Raw genomic sequence first — 25,329 nt, 5'->3', positions numbered from 1 at the left:
GTTAAATGTAATCAATAACCTACATGTACAATAACAAACATACTACAGACGAGGTCTTGAATTGTTACTTCTGAGTCAGGAGGAAATATTATGTCGGGCCAGCTTGTACTTTCCCCTCTTCTTCCAAAAGAACTTCCCTTTAGAGCAAGATTTCTGCCTCTACAGCCTCTAAGGGAAAAGAGTATTCATGGCATTCAGAGAAACTGGTTTATTCTCCCCCGCTGGTTCCTGATTTGTGTAATAAAGAAAAGAGCCCTGTGGAAGGTGAACTTTGATCATCACCTGACAAAAGATAAGGGTCCGGCCCAACTTTCGATGGTTTGTCCTGAAACTCAGAGTGCTGTGAGGAGCATTCACTGTGATATCCAAATCTTCCCTGGGACTGGAACCTTACAAGTCTGGTGCTCTGTAAGATAATGAAGTATCCATTAGCAAAGGTGAGTTCATTTTTTTTGTGTGTGTACGCGCGCTGTTTTTGTTATTTTAAGACATTAAGGAAGTGCAGTGAAACTATAACTCCCAAGACGAATCGGAATGTCTTGACGCTGATAAATAGGGTGGTGTGTCCGTGTAAACAGATACTATAATTATTAGTCCAAGTGTGACTGCCTGTTACGCAGGTACCTGAGGTTGCTAACAACACCACCTGCGCCTTCCTAGAGTTGTGTTTGTCGCGGGTGGAGACAGGACGATTCGCTTACAAAGAAAACAGCCGGTGTACTGCTGAATGCAGGTGCTTAGTAAGAATGTGATATGCATGACTGGGAATTTTGTTGGATCAAAGCAGCAGTTCCGTTCAATTCTGTGGATGTAACACGGCGGATACAGCACAGGTTTTTTAATGGAGACGTATTTTCCTGTTCCTGAAGCCCAGGTAAAGAAGAATGCTTTCCATCTCGTGAAATGCCTATAGAGACGCCAGCTTCGCCATGAACGTGCTGTTGTCGAAGTGGAACAAGTCCCAGGACGCCCCAGACAGGCAGTCCTCAGCTGGACAAACACAGGAAGAGGACGACGAGGATGAATCTGATCATGTGACGGGGAACAGAATACCAATCCGCAGGAATTCCAGGTTCTACAGCTCAATGAGGAGGAAGAGGCGGGCCAGGGGACAAGCGGGATCAGGAGACCAGCCTCCCGAAAGTGAGAATGACCATTTTCTTTTCATGTCAGCATGGAGAAAAAGTATTTAGTTCTGATTCTAAGAGAACTAGAGAACAAGTTGGGTGAACCCAACATAGAAAAGCTATCTGGTTTCAAACAAAGACAGTTACACTAAGAGAACTATGGTTAAGTAATCCCATACATTACATTAAAAAGGCTGTTTTTTAAGCCAATGTAAGAAGCAATTGTATCTCATTTTGTATATTTAGGCACATGAAGTTATACTTCCAAAACCTGTGACCAAGGAAGAAAAGAATGAGGGGCCTATTTATTTCTTTGAAAGCTATACATTCTGTATGAAATTCGTTTTTTATGAAAGCAGTATTGTAATTTCAGCCTGACACCCCAGTGTCAGAGTCCTAGTTCCCTCCAATCACTGCTTTGTGGCATTTTGCTGTAACATGGAGGCCAAGGACACCAGAGAAGTGTTTGCTTCGTATCAGGCTGAGATACTATAACAAAAGCTGTAACTTCTCTGGAGAAGTGAGGTTGGTGGCTTTTTAGAAGCAATAGTAACCTCACCAGAAACACACAGCAATCATTATCTCTGATTAAACAGAAGGTTCTCATAGAAATACTGTATGTGCTTAATACTGAGAGATCGTCTGCAGTGTCCTTCATTGTGTATGAATCTAATATTGAAAACCAGTTCACTGATGAATCACAAGCTACTGTATTTCATCTACTGCAGATGAGGATATTTGAAACTTTGAAGCTGATTGAACAAAAAATCACCCACAAACTCCAGAATGCTTTCTGTACATTATTACCAGTGTAGATCTCTTTGAAAGCACCAGGTTCAACAGGTTACACGACTGCCTCCACTATCTGTTCTGTGGTAATCAGTTGCCCTTTACAGCAGCATTGGCAATTCATGAAAAAATAACTTTATAATTATGTATACAAATACATAAAGGTATTTATGATATAAATGTATACAGTATGAAAATTATATTTTGCATTGAACAATTCGGAGCCTTGAACAGCAGCTCAGTGGCATGATATTAGTTCTCGTGTGTTACCATAATATGGTCTTGGGTTCAGTTAGACGGGGGTACCTTGTGTGTGGAGTCTGCATGGTCTCTCCATGCTCTCATTGGTTCACTCTGTATTTTCGGTTACCTCCACCTCACAAAGACATACTGTTTGACTGTTGGCGTGTAGTGAGTTGGCATTTCTGGGAGCAGCTGGAGTCAGACACTGGACAATGGAGTTAGTTAGGTACTATTCTAACTAGGGCTGGATAAGGCTCAGGAGAAGAACAAATAGCTGTGAGTTCTGATGAATCCTGAAAAAAAAAAATCATGATAAACATGCATGCATCCCTTTATACCAAGGCATTTGCTTTTAATAAGAAGAAACTTTTAAATATCCATCCATTTGTTTTCTAACTGCTACTGTAATCACTGCTGCTTCCAATTCAAAGTCCCGGGAGAACAACAGGCATAATGCAGGATACACCCTGGACGGGCGCCAGTCCATCGCAGGGCACAGAGACACACACAAACACTCACACCAGGGCCAGTTTTCCCAGAAGCCTGTTAACCTACCAGCATGTCTCTGGGGTGTGGGAGAAAACTAAGCACCTGGAAAAACCCACACAAACACCGGAAGAACATACCAAATCCAGGCAGATAGCAGCCCAGGTCTGGAATTGAAAGCAGAGTCCCAGTGATGCAAAGCAGCAGTGCTATACCATGACACCATTGTTTTTACCAGTTGTATTTGGAATGTGTTGTTTGTTGCACTGCCTGCTGCTTAAATTGACCACCTTGGGGATGAATCAGGTATTTGGAATTGAATTGAATAATGTGCCAACTTGCCACCCATTTAAATACCCATATTTCAGATTGTGTTGTAACAATGAACTCCTTAGGCTATCTCAGAGCTGTTCGAGTGACAGGCCACGTGCTTCCTCAACTCAGCCCTTGAATAAAAGCTTACAGAAAAACTAACATAAACTCATGCGGTTGGCAGATCAAGAGCTGCCTCTTCTTTTCTTTTTTTGTATCTTTTCTTCATTTCTCTTCGCAGAGTAAGAAGTAATTAGGATAATTATGGCTGAAACGATACCCACAAAAATGACTGCAAACCTCACGACTTGTTGGTTTCTCCTTGGGACTTTACGTACCTTTGAGAATCACAATCTCACTCTTTGTCATAATTGAATCCATCTGAAGCACAAGACCAACTCTGTTTTGTAGGAAAGGTACAGTATTCCCCTTATATGAAAGAGAGTATTTCACCGGGGACAGCATTGAGGAATTAGATGCTTTGAGAATGTTTGAATTATTTTAGGTTGGAAAGGTTTGGTTTAGCCTGTCTGCTAATAGGCAGCCTCCTGACCACGGGATGAGATCAAACCCCATTCGGAGAGGAGTTAGCCAAAGGAGAAGCTGCGAGCTGGAAAAGGAGTGGAGGAGGAAAGCTTGAGTCGAATACGAAGGGATGTGTTTGTGTTCGATATACGGTGGACGGTATTTAGCAAATGTCTGTAATGATGGTGATCAGGAACAGCTGGGTGAGATTGACATGTGTTGACATTGACATGTTATCCCTCCTGAACTTCATTTAATAACTTCCATTTAAGCTCAAGAATTGTCCCATTGCCCATGAGAAGGACCTTAAATATATGTAAGAAATATAACAGAGATGTAGTTGATTTACATGGGTTAATGAAAACAATAATGGTTACATATTATTAGTGTGCATGTTGTTTTGAGACAAAGGGGTCTTTAGTTATTTTAAATAGTTTCTATTGCATATTGCTGTTTTTTTTTGTCTGTGATATTTGCCTTACGAGTCACAGCTTTGTAGTAAATGTAGCTTCATAAAGGTTACATAGCTTTGTACGTGTTAGGTGGAGCTCTACCTCACTGAACCCTGTCCAACATCAGAAGCTAAGCAAGGTGAAGCTAGGGTAGCGCTTGCTAAATTGGGTGACACATTAGTAGTGTAGTGAGCTTCTGGACTCTTTTCACTGGACCAGATATTCTAAACCAGTCACCCAACATAGAAAAAGGGGACATTGCATGGCAACAGGTGTTGTCTTTCAAGAGAGAAATCAAAATAGTGCCGACTTTAAAGATCCAGTGACATGACCAGTTTAACAACTGCTTTTCACATCTGCCATTCATAACCTTCCTTGATTTGCCACACCTCCTCAGTTCACACATCAAAGCTGTTAAAACAAAAATCATTGTGTTGTTGCCCCACATACACCTTGCACATCTAGGAACAAAAGAAGTCTGCTCATCTTTGGAGTTCAGTTAAAAATAATAATCCTAATTATTGTCATTGATGGGAGGCATGGTGGCACAGTAGTTATAATTACTGCCTTGCAGCTCTGGGGCCCTGGGTGTAATTCCAGACCTGGGGTGCTATCTGTCTGGATTTTGTATGTTCTCCCCATGTTCATGTGGGTTTCCACCAGGAGCTCTGGTTTTCCCACAGTCTAAAAACATACTGGTAAGTTAGTTAGCTGCTGGTCCTGGTGCGAGTGTGTGTGTCTACAAAGGCCTGTAGACAGAGCTGGACAGAGTGTATCCTCTATCGGATACCCATTGCTTGCTGGGATAGGCTCCAGCTCCCCAATGACCCAGTATTGAATAAGGAGGTTAGAAAATGGATGGAATTGCATTTTTCAAGCCTAATGGTCCCAAAGTGCTTCATACTGTATATAGGAGGAAACACACTTCATCCTCAGCTGATGAAGTCACCCAGCTGGGTGATTTGTGCACAGCATATCAGCTGGAGGAGTGAGAAACTGCTCCACCGGTTCAACTAAGGGGGAAATTTAAAAAAAGAATAACTCTGGTAGATTAATCAATGGGATTCAGGCAAACAGAGACATGTGTGGGGAATATGAGAGAGTTACAAAAAAATACATTATCAGCAATATAAATTAATAATAAAAGTTCATATTAAACATTGAAATTACTCTAGATTACACAGTTGCCTGCTTGTAACTGTACAAGGTCAGATAATCTGCAAAAAGCTGCCTGAAATTGCATGTAATAAAAACCCAGCAGAAGGACGTACGTGTGAACATGGCTACTGCCCCTGTTCTCTCTGTCCTTACTGTGCAGCTTCATATATGCGGAAATGGTGACAGAAATAATTATTGATTATACCATCTGCACCTTGTACTGTACTTAGGACTACCTTCTTCTTCCTCTACAGATTGAGTTCTATAGCTGTGAAAAGAAAGGTAGAAACATTACAACACATGGAACAGATTGTACACCTAATACTGTAGGTTTCACAACACTTTACTTTTTTGCAGCTGTCGACTCAGCTGGCTCATATAAGAATAAACTCAGTGGGGCCTGAGAGCAATTAGGCTTCATGTAACCCAGAAAACAAAGTTTCTGATTGACTTGTAAAGTCCTTTTTTGTGCTTTTATTATTATTATTATTATTATTATTATTATTATTATTATTATTATTATTATTGGATCATTGTGAATAAAACAATGTCTGCATTTCTAGAGAACTGCTGGGATAAAGTTCACTAGGTGAAAAGTCTGGACTATTTGATTAGAGCCATGTTTTGTTAAAAGAGAAATGCAAAAATAAAAATCTTGCGAATTAAAGAAAAGGGCCTTGGACATCTAATGCTTAGTTTTAAGGGGTTCTAAAGTAGTACTAACTCTTCTAAAAATATGATCTGATTATTTCCTATATTATCTATGCTTTACATAACATCCAGATATAACACTTTGGATGACTACTATGTGCTACAGGGTTGAAGGCTGCCTGCATGTTTTCTTAGGGAAGCTGTACACCCAGGATGTTTGTTGGTACTTCAGCTTGCACGTTAAATGTGTTGGCTTCTCTGGATATAGTAGCAATTCTTCTTATTCATGTAAAAGAATACCCAAAGACTCAGGGTAGTGTCACTCTGATTGATGAATTGCACATAGCCATAAACCCTTGAATAACTTCCCCCCTTTAAAAATAAATTCGGAAGATGTACAGTACCACACTGTAGGTACCATAGTCGTGAGATCAGTTCTTATGAAATAGGTGCAAACAGAGAACGAACGTTCGTGCTAGACTATGTCTTGGAACCCCATCTTGAATCACTGTAATTTACAGCCTTCTCAAAATTAGGAGACTCCGCACTCAGTGAAAACAATGTATCTTCACGAGGAATGACAGCACCCAAGAATGAAAAGTGTTGAAAAAATGTCTAGTGAGTGTTACATCATAGTAGACTCCGAACCCATCTGGCTGAGGGCTAGCCCCCTGGCCACGGGACAAGAGAGACGGGACCTCCATGCAGGGTGACGAGTGAAACAAGGGCAAGCAGCCGCTTTCGTTGTTTTGCAATTCCTTGTATCGGGCAGCACACACAACTGCACAGTGGTATTGTACGTCGGTGTCGACTCAGCCTTGGGACATTCGCTCTTGGTGTATTACAGAGAAGACGAGCAAGCAGCTCCATCCTCTGCCCAAGATTCTCTCTCTGCAAGGCGCTATGGCACCTTTCAACAGCACTGGCTAGCACATGAAACTGAAAAAGTACAGCAAAGGGTATACAAATCGCCTGTGCCCAGTAATGTAAAAAGTAAATGGTTAGGCATGAAAATATTTTCTGTGGAACTCCCTGCTGTTACATACAGCGTGCATCGTAGGATTTTCTGACAGGTTAGGGTAAATCAAGATTATGTACTTGAGCCTGGCATTTATTCGTAACACTCCCAAATTATTATTACTGTTAACTTTTTCAATGATTTTTTGATAATATGTGAGAAGCAGAATACATGTGTAAATATGTACAGTACTTCAAATGCTTTTAATGTGAACTCAGTAGGCACTTTTTTTCCATGCCATGTATAATTATTTCCATAATTATTATATTGAAATTAGGGATGCATATGATAACAAAACATGACAGTTACCCCTATAAATAAAATGGAGAGTGGTTTTTGGCAGTGTCTCCAGAGAGACTGCTCCCTTATGGAAAAGTGACTCCGGACTCCGGTGTAGTGTCTCTCAGGACGACTCTCGGGTCTTGCCTGTCAGCGTGCACCTTTCTTAAAATCCTTGCTCTGGCGACAGAGAGCTGCTCTGACACTATGTGTCTGGAGGAATAGGAATGTTGTGCTTCTGCCTTGTGTTTAGAAAGCCAGGTCCAGGAATGCCAGGAATGCCTGCTGTGACTCAGGCTTCCATTTACACAACACTGAAGAACTGGAAATGCTTGTCAGGTGGCATGAACAGAGGCTCTGCCATCAAGGTTATCACACTAATGGGGAGGATGGTATGCAAGTCAACATGGTTCCTGGAAGTCAAAGAAAAACAGTGCTGATCAGCAAAGCACTGAGCCAGGTGTGCGGCAGACAAGTTTAGACATTCGGCACATTTACTTCATGCCATTTGAGGACTTTAAAAACACACTTGCTGCTTGTTCACAAACTTAAATATTATGAACTTGATCCTGCATCTGAACTTCACTAAAATAGTTACAGATTTGCTGAAAATAAAACCACTTTCCCTGGTTTTCCAGTGCCAACACCTAGTGTAACATAAAATTGCTGAATTGAAATCTGATAGCAGGAGGCACTTCTTCTGGGAGTTGTGAGAGTCTGAATCAAAAGGCCAAGCAGTGTTGTTGAAGCCTCACTTCCTTCAAGAAATGCTTGCATGAGATTATTGGATCAATTCAACTGAAGTAGAAGAGTGGTAATAAGGACAAGTCAATTTCACGCAGCTGTTCTTAATTGCCAGATATAAGACACTAGCTTCATATACCGAACTCAAACATCTCTCTGTACACTCGTCTCGAGTTTCCCTTCTCTGCCCCATCTCTACCTTGTAGCTGCCCCTTGGTTCATTCATTCTGTTGCAGGTTTGAGTCTCCTTGTCCTACAGTAAGGAAGCTACCCCTTAATCAAGTGGGTTAAGCCAAACTTTTGTCAGCAAGTATTCAAAGCGTTCAGTTCTTGTTGTCGTTAGTGAATGGGCTGGATGGGCTAAATGCCCTATATTTCTTCGTGACCTTTTCTTATAGTCTTTATACGTCTAAGCCTTTAACCTCTCAAAATCGTCCTTCTGTTTCAGATGACGCACAAGTGAAAACAGTCACAGACTCTCCCTCCAGCAACAACACAGGAAGCAGCTGTCCCATGAAGCCCCGAGTTATCGTAAATCCTCCTCCCTCTCCCCGGACTCCAGGGTGAGTGCTGACCCACGTGTCCTGGGGTAGCAAGTCTCACTAAATCCTTTGCTATGTTCTCCACTCCATTTTACAGCAAATCGCACATTCAGCATAAGACAATACTTCCCCTACTCTTCACTTTACTTAGATGTTTCTAGGGAAAGTTTGCTACAGCATTGTTTATTCATGAGCCAGGAAAGCAAAGGAAGCTGAGCTACTTGAAAATCCACTGACACAATTTCCATCCATCTACCCATTGTCTAATTGCTTTATGCAATTCAGGGTCACGGGGGAGCCAGAGCCTATCCCGGGCAAGCAACTGGCACAAGACAGGGTAGACCCTGGAGAGGATGGCAGTCTTTTGCAGGGCATACACACAATTTTTCCAGAAGCTAAAAGACCTACCAGCACGTCAACCTACCAGGGCACTGACACAATGTAACTTGACATAAACTGATGTCAGTCACCAGCACCAGTAGCGGTGCTCATCACTTCACAACACCTTTACACATCCCTAGAGCTCCTCCAAGAGCACAAAGATGCCCTCCCCCCTTCCTACGGACTGCTCCTCATCAGCTTTCTATGCCTCTCTCCTACTATTTTATGAATCAGAAGCAAAACCTTAAGGCATCAGGCATTTGCAAAAAGGGGCTTATATACTGTGCTGCATCCACCCATTGGAATGAATCTTCTGGTTTCCCTTATAGCTGACCTCCAAACTCATCTTTCTGCTCAGGATAATGACCATGCTTGCCATTACTTTGACTCTATTCAATCAGTTTGTCTTTGCATACTGATGTTCAGGTCTGAACAGATGAGAGCTGACAGTCAGGCCATTGTGTAGTATGTTATACGAGCTGCATCGTACATTGTTCTGTATAAAATCCATCAAGTCCAATATCCAAAAACAATGGGTTTTCCATTCCAATAATGCAAGATATTGATGCATTACTGCATCCTATTTCTGTTATTATTATATCCTATTAAAAAGTAATCTGTTTTGATATCCACTTAGGGTATGCATGCAAAACAGATTTTCCTCTCTGTTGGTTTCTTCTGAGTGAATAAATATAGATAATATTTGTGTATCATATTCTGGAGCTTCTAACAGCAATCACATTTTCTGAGATCACAGATTTATTACTTTTGGCAATGGTCATGTCTGTCTTGTTTTCTACAGACATCAGTAGACCCTACTTGTGTATTTGTACAGTGTTCAGTAACTGTTGTTGGAAAAGGACAGAAATTACAAGTTCTTTCCAAAACACACTAGTTGGGTGTGTTGAAAAAAGCAAATAGACCTTATTAGAACACTGGATTTTTATGCGCACAACTAGTTGTACTAGTTTCTGTAGAATTGAAATGTAGAGAATATATACTGTATATAGACATACTGTATGTCCTGTGTAATCTTGGATGAATGTACTCATAGTGAACAACAAAAATGTACATGTTTAGATAGGAGAGCATCACAGAGACTCTTCAGAGGGTGTCTGTAAAGTTTCAGTCTCTGACAAAGTTTCAGTTCACACGGAACCTGCTAGTGAGTGGAGTCTGTGTAATGCCAGCAGCACCTCAGCTCTCATCTCAGTGGAATCATCAACAGTTTTGTCTGTTTCTGTTTCTGATTTGCTCATGCAGGCCAGCCTTGCCCTTCAGGCCTGGAGCCCTGTTGTCCAGCAACGGGGAGCCTGGAACTCAGAGTTCACAGCAAATTGGGTCCATTTCCCCTCCAGTGAAGACAGACCTCAAGGGGGGGTGGCAGGACAAGAGAGCTTTTCTTCTGGACAGCCAACAGAGGACCTTGTCTTCAGGGATACCACAGCCCAGGTCAGGACACCAAAGTCCACGCACGCAAGTGGAGACTCTCACAGAGCAAGTGGCAGCCTGCTCTGTTCATGGGCAGAAAAGCACGGAAAATGAAGGAAGAGACACGGAAGAAGCAAATGACTTAGACTCAATCTCACTGAGGTAGGTGGAGTTCAGTTCTGGCCGTATGTAAACAGTCTTCAAAAATAATGTGAATTTTCATCCTGAGCTTTTTGGATTTGACATTAGAAAAAATATAACCTTGAAAAGCAATGCCTCTATGTAGTGAAAAGAAAAGCCTGGTATTATGTACAGAAGCATGGGTTTCTTAAAGTTTTCTGAAAGTGGCAGAACTAGGAGTCATTGCCCGTGTTAAATTACAGTAAATTAGCCCTCAGTCTCATAGCTAACAAGTGGGATCAAGTTATATTAGAATGTGTAAATTTTGCGCACCTTATATCACAATTTTTAATCCAGGCTGGAAGAGAGTATTACAAACCTTTCATCCTAAAAACATTTCTAACAATACCAAAAAATACACATATCAATAAACATTGTTTGATTATTCTTCATTTCAGTTTTGAGTTTCAATAACCGGCTTATGAGGACTGGTAAAATTCAGAACATACCTGAATTTGCACCCCGTAAATATAAATATGTGCAACAACCATTGATTTTACCAAACATCAATATTTTATGTACAGTAGAAATATAATTTCTTTCAATAACCAAGATGGCAGGATTTTTAGAATAGAAGAAGATTTAATTTCACTCCTGCAACATTTATATTCACATCACTTTCAGTAACTGCTTATCCAATTTAGGGCCATGGTACCTTGTGCCCGGAGCCAATCTTGGGCACACAGCAGGATACACCCTAGACAGGATGCCAGTCTATCACAGGTCACACACAGACACACAAGCACACCAATTTCACACAAGTCAAGTAATCCACCGTATGTCATTGGACTGTGGGAGGAAACAAGAGCACCTGACAACCCACATGAAAGCAGTGAGAACATACAAACTCCACGCAGATAGGATCCCAGGGATTGAACCGAGGGTCCCTGCACTGTGAGGCAGCAAAGTTGACCACCACGCCACTGTGCAGCCTTAACATTTATAATACAACAAGTTATTTACCTTTACTACAGAAGTTATAGAGTTTAAATATTTTACAGACTTAAGCAATAGGTCACTTCCTAAGATATAAGTACTATACATTCAGTATGATCCCTGCAAATGACCAGATACGATATCCAAAAACAAGTGTTTGTCACTTGCACTAACAATTTTTATTGCAATCTCTTCTATTTAAATCAGTAGAAATGGCCTTTTGTTATTTTTTCTCCAAGAACTGACAATACGTAACATTTTGGTATGTGGACTACACTTTGTAGTGTCTCATTTGCAATGTCTTTCAGGCACTTAGACAGTGAACTGTGTGCTTTTGTTTTATGATATGTATTTTAGTCTTAAAGACCCAGTTGTACAAATTTCTTTATGTAGCACTGTAAGGTACAGTATCTTTACTTTTTTTAAAAGGGAAATGTTTTGTCAACTGATGAGACAATAGCTGCCATAATGCCCATCCATAAAATTGGGATGATGAATATGTGGGTTACCCCACGAATCGAGCCTGCTGTTTGCAGTTTTATTGTAACAATACAAGAGGTAATGTTGTAATCAGGTTACACTTCATATAATATTTCCTTTGAACACTGAAGCGTGCCCACTTCATCCTCCACTGAAGTACAGCCTCCACTTACCACCTCATAGTCAGATCTCATCAGATCTCAGAAGCCCAATAAGGATGGGCCTGGTCAGTTCCTGGTCAGGAACAGTGTCAGTGGACCAATATACTGTAGGTGATGCTCTTCCCTCTGGATCAGAAGTTCCAAACCAGTCACCCAGTATGGTGACAGCACACTGGGACACTCTTCTGAATGAGGTGCTGTCCTTCAGACAAGACATTAAAATAAAGTCTGCAGTGCTGGACATTAAAGATCCCAGGACAATGATAAGAGCATTGATATCTTCAAAGTGTTAACAAAATCAACCCAAGAGTCTGATTCAAACCCAGCAATGAATCAATAGTCTCAGATCACTGAAAGATCCATAGGAGTTTGGAACTATTTACCACTATAACCATACAAGACTCCTTGGTTACACCTCAAGAGGCAAAAGATGGGATTCTGAGATTGAACAGGTCCTAGCTGTGGAGCAGGCTGGATCACATGGTCTCTTACTGTCTGTACCAGTGACCTTCTTCATGCTCTTACATTGGCCTGATCTCAAATTTGTATTCAACCTTGAAAGGACTGTTAATTAATTTAATAGATTTCAGCTTGTTTGGTAGAAGTAGGAAGCATTGTTAAGGTTTTTAAATTAAGGTTTAAGATAAGCAATAGCTCACATGATGACTCTTGTATTAACATCTGGGATTTGCATTTGAAGACCAGTGTTTGTGTTTCAGCAGATGTGTAGTATTGCCTCTAGATATGAGCCCTGAGGTTCCTGTGGGAAAACTGTAAACAGTCAAGATATTTGCTATCTTTAGTTACTCTAAAGATAGATATTCAATATGAATGTGAAATTTACATAAGAGCAAAATAGAAACCAATGCTAATTCTTGATAACGTTTTTGTCCCTTCTCCACTAAAATTGTCTGTAATTCTCAAACCTCAAAAAGAAATGGAGAAAGTAATATCACAGCAAACAATATGCCTTTGTCATGCACAATGATAAAAATTGAAGAATCTGTCGTAGTCTGGGGAGAGAAGGAAGAATCCCAGAAAAGCAATGGTTTGTGGGAAACAGAACCTCCGGCATCCAAATAATGAGGAATTCCTGCAGGATATACTGCAGTAACTTTGAACAAAAAGGAAGACTGTTTTCTGTTTTCAAATTTTGCTTTAAGTATCAAACTGTCATAGTTGTCACTGTATGTTGAGAAACAAGTCCTGCATATTTTTAAGTAATATATAGAACTGGCAATTGTGTGCTTTCCACATCTGAGCTCGCAGCTGTGAACCTGTGAACATACACGAGGGAGAATGAGGTTTCGGAAGACTCCTCTGACCTGCCCATCTTTGAGTCTATTGACTTTTAATAAGTTACTGTACATGTAACATAACCCCATACCAGAGAGGTCAGAGCTTACCAGCAGCACTGCAATCCTGCAAGTGCTTGAGAGTCCACAGGGGACGCTGTGTTATGAGAAATGAAACAGCCCTGGACAACTACTTCCGCTGCACCCTCAATGGTGTTAAGCCAACTGTGGGCAGGTGTTATGAGAACCCCCGTCACAGTCAGCTAGTGACATGACCAGGATGGGATCTTTTAGTCAAAGAGCTCTACATATGGTGGAGATGAAGCCACTCAGGAGTCCCGTAAACATATTTTAGTTTAATATTTTCCAAGTAACTTGAATAAAAATGGCCACTTTGGTGTGGAGGGTAGTTATCATATCACAATCTAACAACAACATTAAAGGGGATGACTCATTCGAGGAAAATGAAGAAAAATTATTAAGAGATTTATAGCTTCCAACACATAAAGGTATGCCTGTTTTCTTCTTCCGTGTTCAGGCTGGTGAATAACAGAGACGGAGATGCTGCCATCTGTTCAAGTATCAGAATCATTAAAAACATGGGTAAGTGACTTTAAATCACATAGCTAGTGACTCAGAATCAACTCCATGGCCTTTTCATTAACCCTGTGTCTTGTGTCTAAGCTCTGGTGCCGAAAGCTAGTTTAAACTTATGACCTTAGGAGCTCCCAAGCAGCACTGACAGCATGTAGCCAAGCACCAGTGATGAGAAAAGTTCAATATGAGCAACAAAGAGCGAGGAACTGATCAACAAATTAAATATTTGTTGTAATAACACAAATCTCAACATTTAGATGTTGACAGTCTTTCAGGTAAGACATTCCTGGGTTTATAGGAATGCCCCACACTGACAGGCTGAAGAAACTGAAATGTTTTAGCCTTGAAGAGAGAAGACTATGAGGGGGCTCGTAACAAGCACTCAGCCCTCCAAGTCATCCTGCTGGACTTCTTCAAAATCAATAGTGAAACATGAACCAGAGGTTTCAAGTGGAAAATAAATGTAGAAGTACATTTAAAACTGAGAATGAGAATTCTTTAGCTAAAGGGTTGTGGGAGCTTGGAACAAACTGCCCAGCAATGTAGTTGGAACCCATACTCAGGCTTCCTTCAAGAAATGGCTGGATGAGATCAATTTACTGCCCAGTAACATCAGGTGAGGCCTGGGCTGTGTCAATGGCTGTGAGCAGGATTCCCCAAGCACACGATTGGTTGTGTTTACTTGGCCAGCATTCTCCTATCTTTTGTGACACCTGCAGCTCCTAGTACCTTGTAGTAGCCTACAAGCTTGCAATGATATGACTGAGAGATTTAATACTCATCCATTCAGTTCTCATTCTCCTGTAACACACTGCACAACCTGTAGTGTCAAATGGCACAGATTCAATTGCCAAGTTGTAAATAACAGGCAATTAAAATAATCATGTGGAGACAAATCAGCAAGCAACTGGCAATTCTAAACATCTTTTTGAGAAAGCACCGTTCCCAGTTCTCACACTATCCTATCGCAAATATGACCACACAGATTTCCTTAAAGAAAGAAACCACTTCCTGTTCACTCAATGATAAAAGGAGCCATAAAACAAAAATGTTGGAATAACCTGTTTTCTGATACTTTTGCTTGTCCTTAATTCTAAACAGCAGATGTTACATAGGCAACTATATTACTTTTGGAAGCAACTCATCGTCAACTTAACATTATGAGGTACTTACATCTCAGGACACTAATGATACTCTTTCATTCTATCTATGAATTACTACATTTGTCATTGTATACCATCAAGCTTTTTTTCTATGCTAATGACAAAACAAGAAACAAGAAATTAACAGTCAATCCATTCAGACATGAAAGATTACCAGATGTGCAGTTGAAGACCCCATGTGATTGGTTTCTGCCAGGGGAAAATCACGAAGGTTGCTCTGAGGCTCACATGATCACGCTCCTGAAAGAAGTGTCTGTGTCTTCTCTAGCAATACATTAAACAAATCCACACCACAATGCACAAAAATAACATAAACACACACAATTCACAATAACTGCACACTGTTCAGTTCTTTACAGAACTGGATTAAGCGAAACCATTTTCAATTTGATATACACTAGTGACGTACTGTATGTGAATCTGACTCACTGGATAAAAAAAACAAATTCACATACAGATAATTAATTACCTGTCACAAGATGCACGAAACGCATCTTCTACTTTACGTTTCATCTGATATAGAGCCAGGCCTTGTGCTGTTTCAACACAGGATGTTAATTCAGCTTTCTAAATTCTTACAAATCTCTAACATATTTCATTTCGTCGAACATGGCAGAATACATAAATAAATAAATAAATAAATAAATAAATAAAAAGCTTAATCCTAAATCCTGTTTCTGAAGAGCCGCCAATGATTGTGTTTTTTATTTTCCCAGAATTTCTCACTGAATTAATTAATTATTGACATACAGTAACTGGTCCTGTAATACTGTGATTCCTATACAATATCTGCAGGATAGTTGTAGGGTTTTAATGAATAACATTCAAGGCTTAGTAGACCGGTCTTAGTAGACCTTACCTTCTGGCTTACAACACATTGTATCACTCCTGCAGTTCAGCCTACCGTATATTTCAACATATAGCACTGAAATCCCAAAAGACACACACACCCAGAAAAACAGGAACTGCTAACACTCTGTTGTCCCGTTCCTGAAGAACAACAACATCTCTCAGCTGAGATGAGTACTGAATACACATTTGTTTGTTTACTTAGTGCAAATTGTTATGTTTTCCAGGTCTTTTCTCATTGATTACTTCATGGCTTCCTGCAAAAGCTGGAGGACTATGGCTGTCTAACACAAGACTGCAGGATATAAGCCAGGGTTCATTCCTGGTCCCTGAGGGCCAGTGCGTCTGTAGGTGTTCATCCCAGCTCAGCCCTTCACGAGCTCAATCCTCTTACTATTGACTTGATGGGGTCGATTTATCAGCGTCTCCCAGCTCTTCAGGAGCTGGTGATTTGTAGAGACCTAGAATAGCCGCAGACACAATGGCCCTCCAGGACCACAACTGCCCACCCCAATAAAGAACATAGCAATTTCCGCCTCTAGCACAACACGCAGAGCAGTTTCACTCAATGCTTTCTCTCAATGTTTTCTGCCTGTGCCAGAATGGTGCCTGTACCAGGAGTACCGCGACAAGTCCAAACAGCACGAGATTGAGCAAAGGCGGCGATGTGATGCTCTGGCCACCACAGGGCCCAGCAGAGGCATTCCTGAGAAGGCGGCCATGCAACTCCAGAGGAGGAGCTTCTTCCAGGGAGCCATGAGCCTGTGGCAGAACCTGGAGGAAGTGCAGAAAAGCGGCATCCTGGACATCCTCAAACCCCAGCAGATCATCCTGCAGGAGGTGAGGAGAGGTCCGGCCTGGCTGAGCGAAACAGGAAGAGCGTGCAATCTGCCTATCACAAATAAAACAGCAATGCGTCTTCTCTGATCTCTTGGGCTCTTTCTGCTGCCAGGCTAGAGCGTGAAACAGAAATGGCCGCCATGATCCATCCTTCAAGTGGGCTTTGTCTACATCTGTTGGTTCAATGATAATCCTATTTTGAAGAACGTTCTGATCCTTTACACAAATTCTTCTGCTAGTTGGAGGAGCATAGAGAACGGAAAATAGAGAATGAAAGCACAGAGGTAGTAATTTGTGTATCTTGTTTACTATCAGGTATACTGCAGACCTCTGTATTTTGAGCCCTGAACTGCAGGCTACATCCAGTAGTTGTCTTTAGATTGTCACCCTCTTTAAAGCTAAAGTAAGGGTTACAGTGCTGTAATTTAAGCTGTTTGCTTAGGAAGGGTGATAATGAGCACACCCGAGAGATGCTAAGGCCTTTGAGGGCTGGGGTTCTCTTTTCTCTGTTTGAATAGAGGTCCCTTTCATTGACTCAGCCATCCATTTTTTTCTCTTGCAAAAGTCAATGTTTGAGCTGGTCACCTCAGAGGAGTCCTACAACAAGAGTTTAAAGCTGCTGGAATCTCATTTCCTGAAAAACGCAGTCCTGTTGAATACGTTGAGCCAGTCGGATGTCCACTTCATCTTCTCCAACATTGAGGAAGTGATGAAAGCCAGTGAGAGGTAAGCAGAGTGTTGAAATGACAAAAGTCAATTAATTGAGTCTTCTTTGCTTCTAAGGTAGTCGGTAAAACTTCCACTAACATTTTTGGTTTTGCAAAGTGGGCAACTGACCACTCAACCTTTCCTGAACAAGCAAGACATGAAAGGGGAAATCTTACTTGATTTTTTTAAGTCACACGTCACTGGGTGTGGACCAACAAACTTTCCAGTTTCTCACACCCACCTTCTCTGATCCTCCAGTTCTGCCATATGTTCTGCCAATCAAAGTCCCCTTTCAACCAGGCTTCGAAGTCCAAGCCTGTGCCTGTTAGCTACCCTGATTGCTCTTGGCCAATAGCTCAGCATATGATTCAGTCAGGCCTTTGGCATGGACTTGGTGTCAGGCCTCAGAGGGCAACTATGTGCCGTGCTAAAACAGACCATCCCTCCTCCCATGAAGTCTATCAGCTTCACTTGATAACAGGTCCTGCATTGCTATCTGTGATGGACACCAGAACAATGTGTCCAGTGGTCAACACACACATCTCAGGCAGGCTCTGTTCCACATCTTACCTGGTGGTCAAGAATGGTCACATTATTTATTGTTCATACTGGACCTTCCTATGGGGCCTCCCTGATGGCAAAGAGGTTCTGGATCCTGATCATGTTACAGCTTTTCCAGTCAGTCAAAGGTAGGGTTTGCTTTGCATCCATCACATACACCTCTTGACCACAGGTGCTGATTCAGCCTTGTGGTTGAGTGAAGTGTCTGAATTTTTGTACCCTGCCATTTTCTCTAACCCTCTTGTCCTGAGGATTTGGCAAGACTATGGATGTGGGCCCAATCATTTTTTACTTTTGTAGCCACCAGAGCCTAAATTACCTGTCTGGCTGACACTTGGCTGTTCCCAGTCTGAGTTCAATGTGCAGATGGCATTATTACTTCATTGACTGGGACCAGAATTCCTCTCCCCCTCTCTGTGCACACTGCTCCTGGATGTACATGTCTGAACACTGTTGCCATACTCATCCCTGTCAGCAGACAGGTTGTGCTTGTGGTCTATGCTTAACAGCCAGACACCGTTGCGATCACATCAGAGTCCTGTTGGCCATTTGACAGCTGCCTCTCAGATCTGGCCTCTTTAAACCTGGGTCACGTGAAGCACTTCCCCAATAAGTAATGATTACATTCATTTTCAGGAAACCCTGGCTATGTTAATAACCTAATGTTATTGTAATTATGTTCCAGGTTTCTATCTGACCTTGAGAAGAGATTGGAGAAAGGAGTCATGATCTCAGATGTGTGTGATATCGTGTATGACCACGCAGCTAACCACTTCCATGTGTTCGTCACCTACGTGTCAAACCAGAGCTACCAGGAGCAGGCCTACAGGAGAATATTGTGGGTACAGGTTAGGACAGGGGAGAACAGGCCAAAACTGGAACAACAAACAGGCATCATTGAGCACCACTGTTTTTAGGAACATACTAGCCTGACTCTGTTTTAATAGTTGGACTCTTCAATTATTTATACTAGATCCACCCACTACGGAAAAGCCAATTTGTTTGTTTTTCACCTCTTGGCTTGCATCTATGAACCCCGCGACCGCACATGGGGAGGTTGAAGAAGTGTAGGCAGACTCCTCTAACTCCAGTAGTTTTTGTCTTGTAACACGGCACACACTAAGCAGCGCTGTGCCAGGGATTCAGCATTAAGGAGGTGTGTCCCTCACCAACAGGTATGACATGCCTGCATGTGCCCAGGAGGCCAAAGGAGCCACTGTGGCGCAGAAAGCTCAGAGACCCCTGGCTGACTAGACCCAGCCTATTCTCTGTGGCACTCAGCTAATTGTGTGATGCAGCTTGGGGAATCCCTTTCACAGTCAGCTAGTGAGACCGCCCAGGCTCAAACTGGCAATGGTAGAACTCAGCCTGCACTTATCTAAGAGCTTTTTACCGGCAGAGCAAATGTCTGACTCTTATTTGTAAGAGTATCTCTTGGTGGACCACATGGCTCCCATTGTAGTATCACCATGTAAAAGATTATCATGGTGAATTTACTTGCCAATTTCATGCATATTACCAAGGGTAACTTCCTTTTTTTACTGTGCCTCACAGCACTAAGATACTGACATTTTAAGTGTTTATGATTACAGTGTGATTCTGCTCTTAAAAATGTCTATTCTTGTAAAAGCATTATCATAGTATATCAGAGCACAACAAAATAATGCTAAAACCATATTAGCGTGATGCGAGCTGGCTTCCCCAAGCTCAGGCATACAATAGGCAGACTACCTGCAGGGTTCAGTAATGATAATTTGGTCTGTTTATCCTCATCTTGCTGAGCACCAGGGAACTGACTTTTATGTGAGATTGACGTCAGTTTGTTGAAGTGTATCTGCTCTGAGGGGCTGACTGTGAGAATCAGAAGCAGGGGAGTATATTTTCCCAGGTTTGTCTGGGTTTTCTTTGGGTGCTCTAGTTTCCTACCACAGTCCAGAAAAATACTGGTAGGATAATTGACCCTGGTGTGAGTGTGTTTGTGTCCGCGTGTCTGCCCTGTGATGGACTGGTGTCCTGTCCAGGATGTATCCTGTCTTATGCCCTTTGCTTGCCGGGATAGGCTCCAACAAAATTGGAAGAAGCAGTTAGAAAATGAATGGATGGTGTCATGTAGAGAACATCCAGCAATTACTAAAAAGACTGTTTTTTCCCAAAGTAGAGTATTCTCGTAACTTACTTTCAATATAATCTTTTGATGGTTTTGAATAATGAGAACTGTTACCATATTATTTCTTGGAAAACACCTTATCCTTGTTCTGTAGATGAACTGCAGTTGAAAAGATATATCAAAGATTATACATTACAAATAGGAAAAGTCCAAAGAATAATTGCAGGACGTGTCCTTTAATTATCTCTACACCTTACAATGAGGAATTGTATGCCTTGTCATTTGACTCAAATCATAAATGAAACTCCCATACTGTCCGCAAATCCTGCTGCTGACAGAGCACAAGACCAGGCATAGTTCTTGCAATCCTGCCTCATGCCTCACACCATAGCAACATGAATCCTTTCTTGTAAATACAGTGATTTGTGCAGTGGGCACTAAATTCCCTGTAAAGTGAAGTCTTTGCTGCACATTCAGAAGTGTCCTCTAGGGGATGTTGTTGATCCAATGGAAAGTTAAGTCAGTTTTAGAACTGGAAAAGTGCACTGCTATAATGTTTGTACACTTCTGGTGTATTATAATTTCTGTAAGAGACAGCACACATCTCATTCCCTTTCAATAAGATTTTCCAGTTCTTCGTCAAAGTGTTTCTTCTTCAGAGATCACATTGATTGAAGTGCAAAACCCTTTGTCCACCATGGACAAAAGTGAACTTAAAATTGTCTTCACATCTCCCTATCCTGTCTTCTTAATGACTATTGAATATGTTCAATTATATGTAGTACTTTTCATTTTGGATGTTATCGATAGTTAAAGGGAGAGTCATATGTTGGCGCTTATTAACTTCTTGATATTTAAGAATTGCACTAAGCTGTTATTGAAAAGATTTTCAAAGACACTAAATTGTGAAGAGTAAAAGTTGTAAAAGTAATTACAAGGCTTGGTAAGAGACAGTGCTAATCCGTGCACCTCATTAATGTACATTGTGGGTGTTTTTACTTCATTGCGTAGAGGTGTAGCCAAGCTTCTGTGTGTTTTGCCCCAGACAGGAAAATGCTGCTTTCCGAACTGTCATGGCCAACCTGGAGAATGATTCCAAGTGCAAGGGGCTGTCCTTCAATTCCTTCCTCATCCTCCCTTTCCAGAGAATCACGAGGCTCAAGCTGCTGGTGCAGGTACTTAGACAGGGAGAGGCATGCTGTGGACTGGACACATACTGTAAATGGCCGTTCTTGACCATGATACAGAGTCTGACTTAACCTGGATTCATACCTTTACCCGACCTTAAAGTTACTAATTGGAGAGACACCTGCTGTATGTGACGTTTTGGAATTTTGGAATAGTTAAAAGACGGGGATAATCTTATCAGAAATAGCCCTTGTGCCGTGTGTGGAAATATTGTATATGTTCTAAAGGCTTCATATGCAACGAACAAGCATCCATTTATAACAACATTAGAGCATGGCTGGAACTGTGCTCAGACCTTCTAGAAACCAATTAAATTCAGAGCACCACAAGAGGATCCACTTAGTGTGCATCTTCTTGGGTTTTCTCCAGAAAATAGCCTTCTTCATAACAAATAAAACTTATTTCAAACCTTCACCAAACTACACTGTGACTTCTTGCATCCTGTACAGTAAGAACAGTCACAAAAGAGAGGACCCATTGAGCCCCACTAGCCAATTTGTCAGTCGATAATTTTGATTGATCCAGGAATTTTATCCAGCTCTGGTTTCATGAGAGAAACCAAGGTATCAGCTTCAACAACATGGACGGGTAGACTGTTCTGTACTTTCACAATCCAAACACATCACACAATATTGGGAGGTTCCAGCAAGAGCTGAACTCAGATTGCTGGAGTCCAGAGTGCTTGAGATTACACCATGAAACCTCTTGTGGAGAGCAAAATATTTTATTTTCCAACAGACTCTCAAGACAGGGGTAGTAACCTGGGACTGGAGAATGTTGTGCCCATCCTTAAAAAGTGTGTGAAAACTGAACCAAATGATAATAGACTGAGAAGTCTAAATTGTATTACACGTAAGGTAATGGAAATGATTATAAGAATTAAACTAGAGGATTAAATTTATGGAAATAATTTCCTAGGAAACAGACAGCACATATCGAACAATCAACAACAGTAATATATACATACAGAGCATATGATATGTTTTTCTGAAGGTCTGTGATAAAATTCCTTGTATGTGGTTAATTCTCAAATTGCAGGCAGTAGGCAATCATGAAAATGCAAGTGTTTAGATTGAGAATTGGTTATTAAATAGAAAACAGAGGCTACAGATAAGAGGTGGAAACTTAAAATGGAGTGATGAAATAGAGTTTTGGAGTCCTACAATGATGTGTGCTAGGACCACAGCTCTTCCTAATTTATACCAGTGATCGAGATTCCAGTATAGTTAGTAAAACTATACTGGGGGAACCTGGCAGATGATATTTAATGTACACCAGCGCAGGGATTTTCATTTTCAACAGACTAGGAATCCAAAATGGAAAACTCCTTGCTAGAAGAAGTTACTTATGAAAAGGACTGAGAAGAAGGATATGAGGAAGAATAAAAAAGTCAAAAAAATGCTACGATTTAGAGTTAAAATCATAGAATTTAAAACAAAGGATGTCTTTTTAAAATTGCATATAGTCCTAGTAAGCCCTCATCTAGAATATTTAATAGACTGTGGTCACCATGCTATAGAAGTTATTGCTCTTGTAACTCCTCTTGTAACCTTTCTTACTGTATGTTCTTATCACTGCATGAACCCATACAAAGTTAAAGCAGAAATGTTATGTAAAATATCACAAGCTCTCTACTGAGCTACACATTACTTATGTGTAGATTATACATTAGTTATAGAGATGTTGGTTTTTGAAGGGGGTATAAGACAATGGCTATTTTACAAGATCTGAAATAAATGGTTGTGTTGTTTATTATAAAATAGCTAGTGTTGAGTGGGCCCCACAATCAAAGCAGCCCATTTAACAAACCAGGTCAGTCCTGTGACTTCTGTTCTCTGTCAATGTGACAGAACATCTTGAAGAAGGCTGAAGAGGGGTCAGAGATAGAGGCCAATGCAGTTAAAGCCCACTACCAGCTGGCAAAGGTAAAGTTAATCGCAAGTTTTCTCTTTCCTGATGAGAGCCCTTCTCACTGAGGTGAAAGGAGGGTTTTTATTTTAGGCTTTCCATTTGTTTTGTAGCTCTATAGCTGCATGCTGCTATTTCCTGCATTGGCATTTTTCTTTGTAGCCTTTTTCTCTTTATACTGTCAACTGATGTTTCAAGGCAATTTACTAGTTTAGAAATAAAACACAAAATGAATGATGTATTTTAATGTGATGTCTTTAATGTAATATTGTTTTTTTTTTTATATTTTCTTCCTCTCTGCATAAAACTGTGGTGTAGTGGTTAGCAATACCTAGCAGCTCTGGGGCCCTGGTTTCAATTCCAGACCTAGGGTGCTATCTGTGAGGAGTTTGTATGTTCTCCCTGTGTTTGCATGGATATCATCCAGGTGCTCTGGTTTCCTCCCACAGTCCAAAGTAGTAACTGATAGGTTAACTGGCTTCTTAATTGGTGTCAGTGTGCATTTGTGTCTGTGTATCTGTCCTGCGATGGACAGGTGTCCTGTCCAGGGTGTATCCTGCTTTGCACCCGTTGCATGCTAGGATAGGTCTGGCTCCCCTGCAACTCCGTATTGGATGAAGTGGTTAGAAAATGGATGGATGGATATTGTTCCTCTTTGATACATGTATGTGCAAGCTCACATCTATAAAACTAATTCTGAATGATAACTTTAGGTGCTGAAGTTTTCGAAATTGTTTAGATTAATTATTGTCCATTAAGGACAATACAGTAGATATACCTGTTTAATCCCCTAAGTTTTTTCTGTGAAGAAATAATGATGAAGTCTGCACAAACAGTTGCTAAATATACTGACACATAAAAGAAATGCAACATTTTGGTCTAATAATAAGAACACATTTTAAAGTAATTAAAGTATCAAACCTTTCAAATGTTTTCAAACATGAATTGAAAATCTCTTACATCTGAGTAGATTAAAACACTGAAAATCTTCCGGTTAAGCAGATGAATAGTTCAGTTAAGGGCTCATTTGAGTAACACACAGAGTGTACCGTATAGGTTCGTTGTAAAGAAAGCCAGCAGGTTTCCAAGGACTTGATTCAACACATCCGTTGTCTATCCCAGCAAGCAACGGGCGCAAGGCAGGGTACACCCAGGACAGGATGCCAGTCCATCATAGTGGACATAACACGTTTCTCGCTCAACACCTAATGAGATAAAAAAACTGACGAGGAAAAGAAGTCTGTTAAATTTCTCAATCCAACGGCTCTCTTAAAGGAGAAATGCAGAGAATATCGCTCGTGCTGACATTGCGCGAACCCTTGTCCTGTCGTGTGTTGGACTGGTGTCTTATTCAGGCTGTGATCTTGCCTCTTGCCCTGGGGCAGTGGGGTTAGATTCTTGGTCCCCACCACCTTACGTGGGATGAAAAGGCTCTAGATAACTGAGGGATGGATAAACTTCTCCAATAAAACACAGTTTACTTTTTGTGGTCTGCAGTTTACAGTAGACCTTTGTTGAGGCCACTGCTTGCTTGTGGGTGTTTTACATGTGTTTCTCCTCCTGGGATTGAGTCCTGTACTTTTCTCACTGTGTTTCTGTAGATCGTCAGAGACTGCAATGAAGGGGTAAGGAAAATGAACCGCACTGAGGAGCTCATCTGCATTGAGAAGACACTGGATTTCAAATCCAAGGTAGCCTACAGTTCACAGGGGTAGAGGGGCACACTGTGATACCTCTGACTATCAAACTGAAAGTGTCAAGAATCACCCTGTTTTGATGGCCCTCAGTCATATCCATTTTGAACCCCAGGCAACCTGTGCGAAGTACACCGTAGTATTATTGGGCATAGTCAACGAGCAAAACATGACTTTGAGTGTAACAGTTACAATTTAAGGACAAAATCATACCCAGCATATCAAGACACAAAACAAAATAGGTTGGATAAGAAAAAATAAGATGGATGAAATAAATGCTACATAATTAGTTTGGAATAACACACATATTGAAATAAGTAATTGAAATAACAAGTACTTCTATTATATTGAAATAAGTAATTGTAATCTTTGGAGTTCTGTAGAAATGTGAAATTCCACTTTCTTAATTTATAAGAGGGTTTTAAGAGGGTTGTGAAACCCTCTCAAATGAAACACAAACAGCTCCTTAACCACTCATCTGAGATCTGCAGATACTGCTGCTTTAAAGAGGCTTGGAAAACACT

At 41.0% G+C, this 25,329-nt stretch overlaps 1 protein-coding gene across 1 annotated transcript in view; it reads left to right on the top strand.

Annotated features, from left to right (window-relative positions):
- Nucleotides 1-236: 236 nt before the first annotated feature.
- ngef (neuronal guanine nucleotide exchange factor) overlaps nt 237-25,329 on the top strand; it is a 33,153-nt gene continuing 8,060 nt past the window's right edge. Inside the window, exons 1-11 of the mRNA XM_088611445.1 lie at nt 237-437; nt 870-1,143; nt 8,233-8,347; nt 9,971-10,300; nt 13,729-13,793; nt 16,401-16,639; nt 17,205-17,365; nt 18,594-18,746; nt 21,061-21,190; nt 23,054-23,128; nt 24,713-24,802. Of these exons, the coding sequence (XP_088467571.1) occupies nt 930-1,143; nt 8,233-8,347; nt 9,971-10,300; nt 13,729-13,793; nt 16,401-16,639; nt 17,205-17,365; nt 18,594-18,746; nt 21,061-21,190; nt 23,054-23,128; nt 24,713-24,802 (1,572 nt within the window). The 5' untranslated portion in view covers nt 237-437; nt 870-929. The remainder of the gene's footprint in view (nt 438-869; nt 1,144-8,232; nt 8,348-9,970; nt 10,301-13,728; nt 13,794-16,400; nt 16,640-17,204; nt 17,366-18,593; nt 18,747-21,060; nt 21,191-23,053; nt 23,129-24,712; nt 24,803-25,329) is intronic.

The sequence above is a fragment of the Lepisosteus platostomus genome, chromosome 2, assembly GCF_059453375.1.
Source record: "Lepisosteus platostomus isolate fLepPlt1 chromosome 2, fLepPlt1.hap1, whole genome shotgun sequence".
NCBI lineage: Eukaryota > Metazoa > Chordata > Actinopteri > Semionotiformes > Lepisosteidae > Lepisosteus > Lepisosteus platostomus.
The sequence above is the reverse complement of the archived record's forward strand: the minus strand, read 5'-3'. Positions and strand labels throughout refer to the sequence as shown.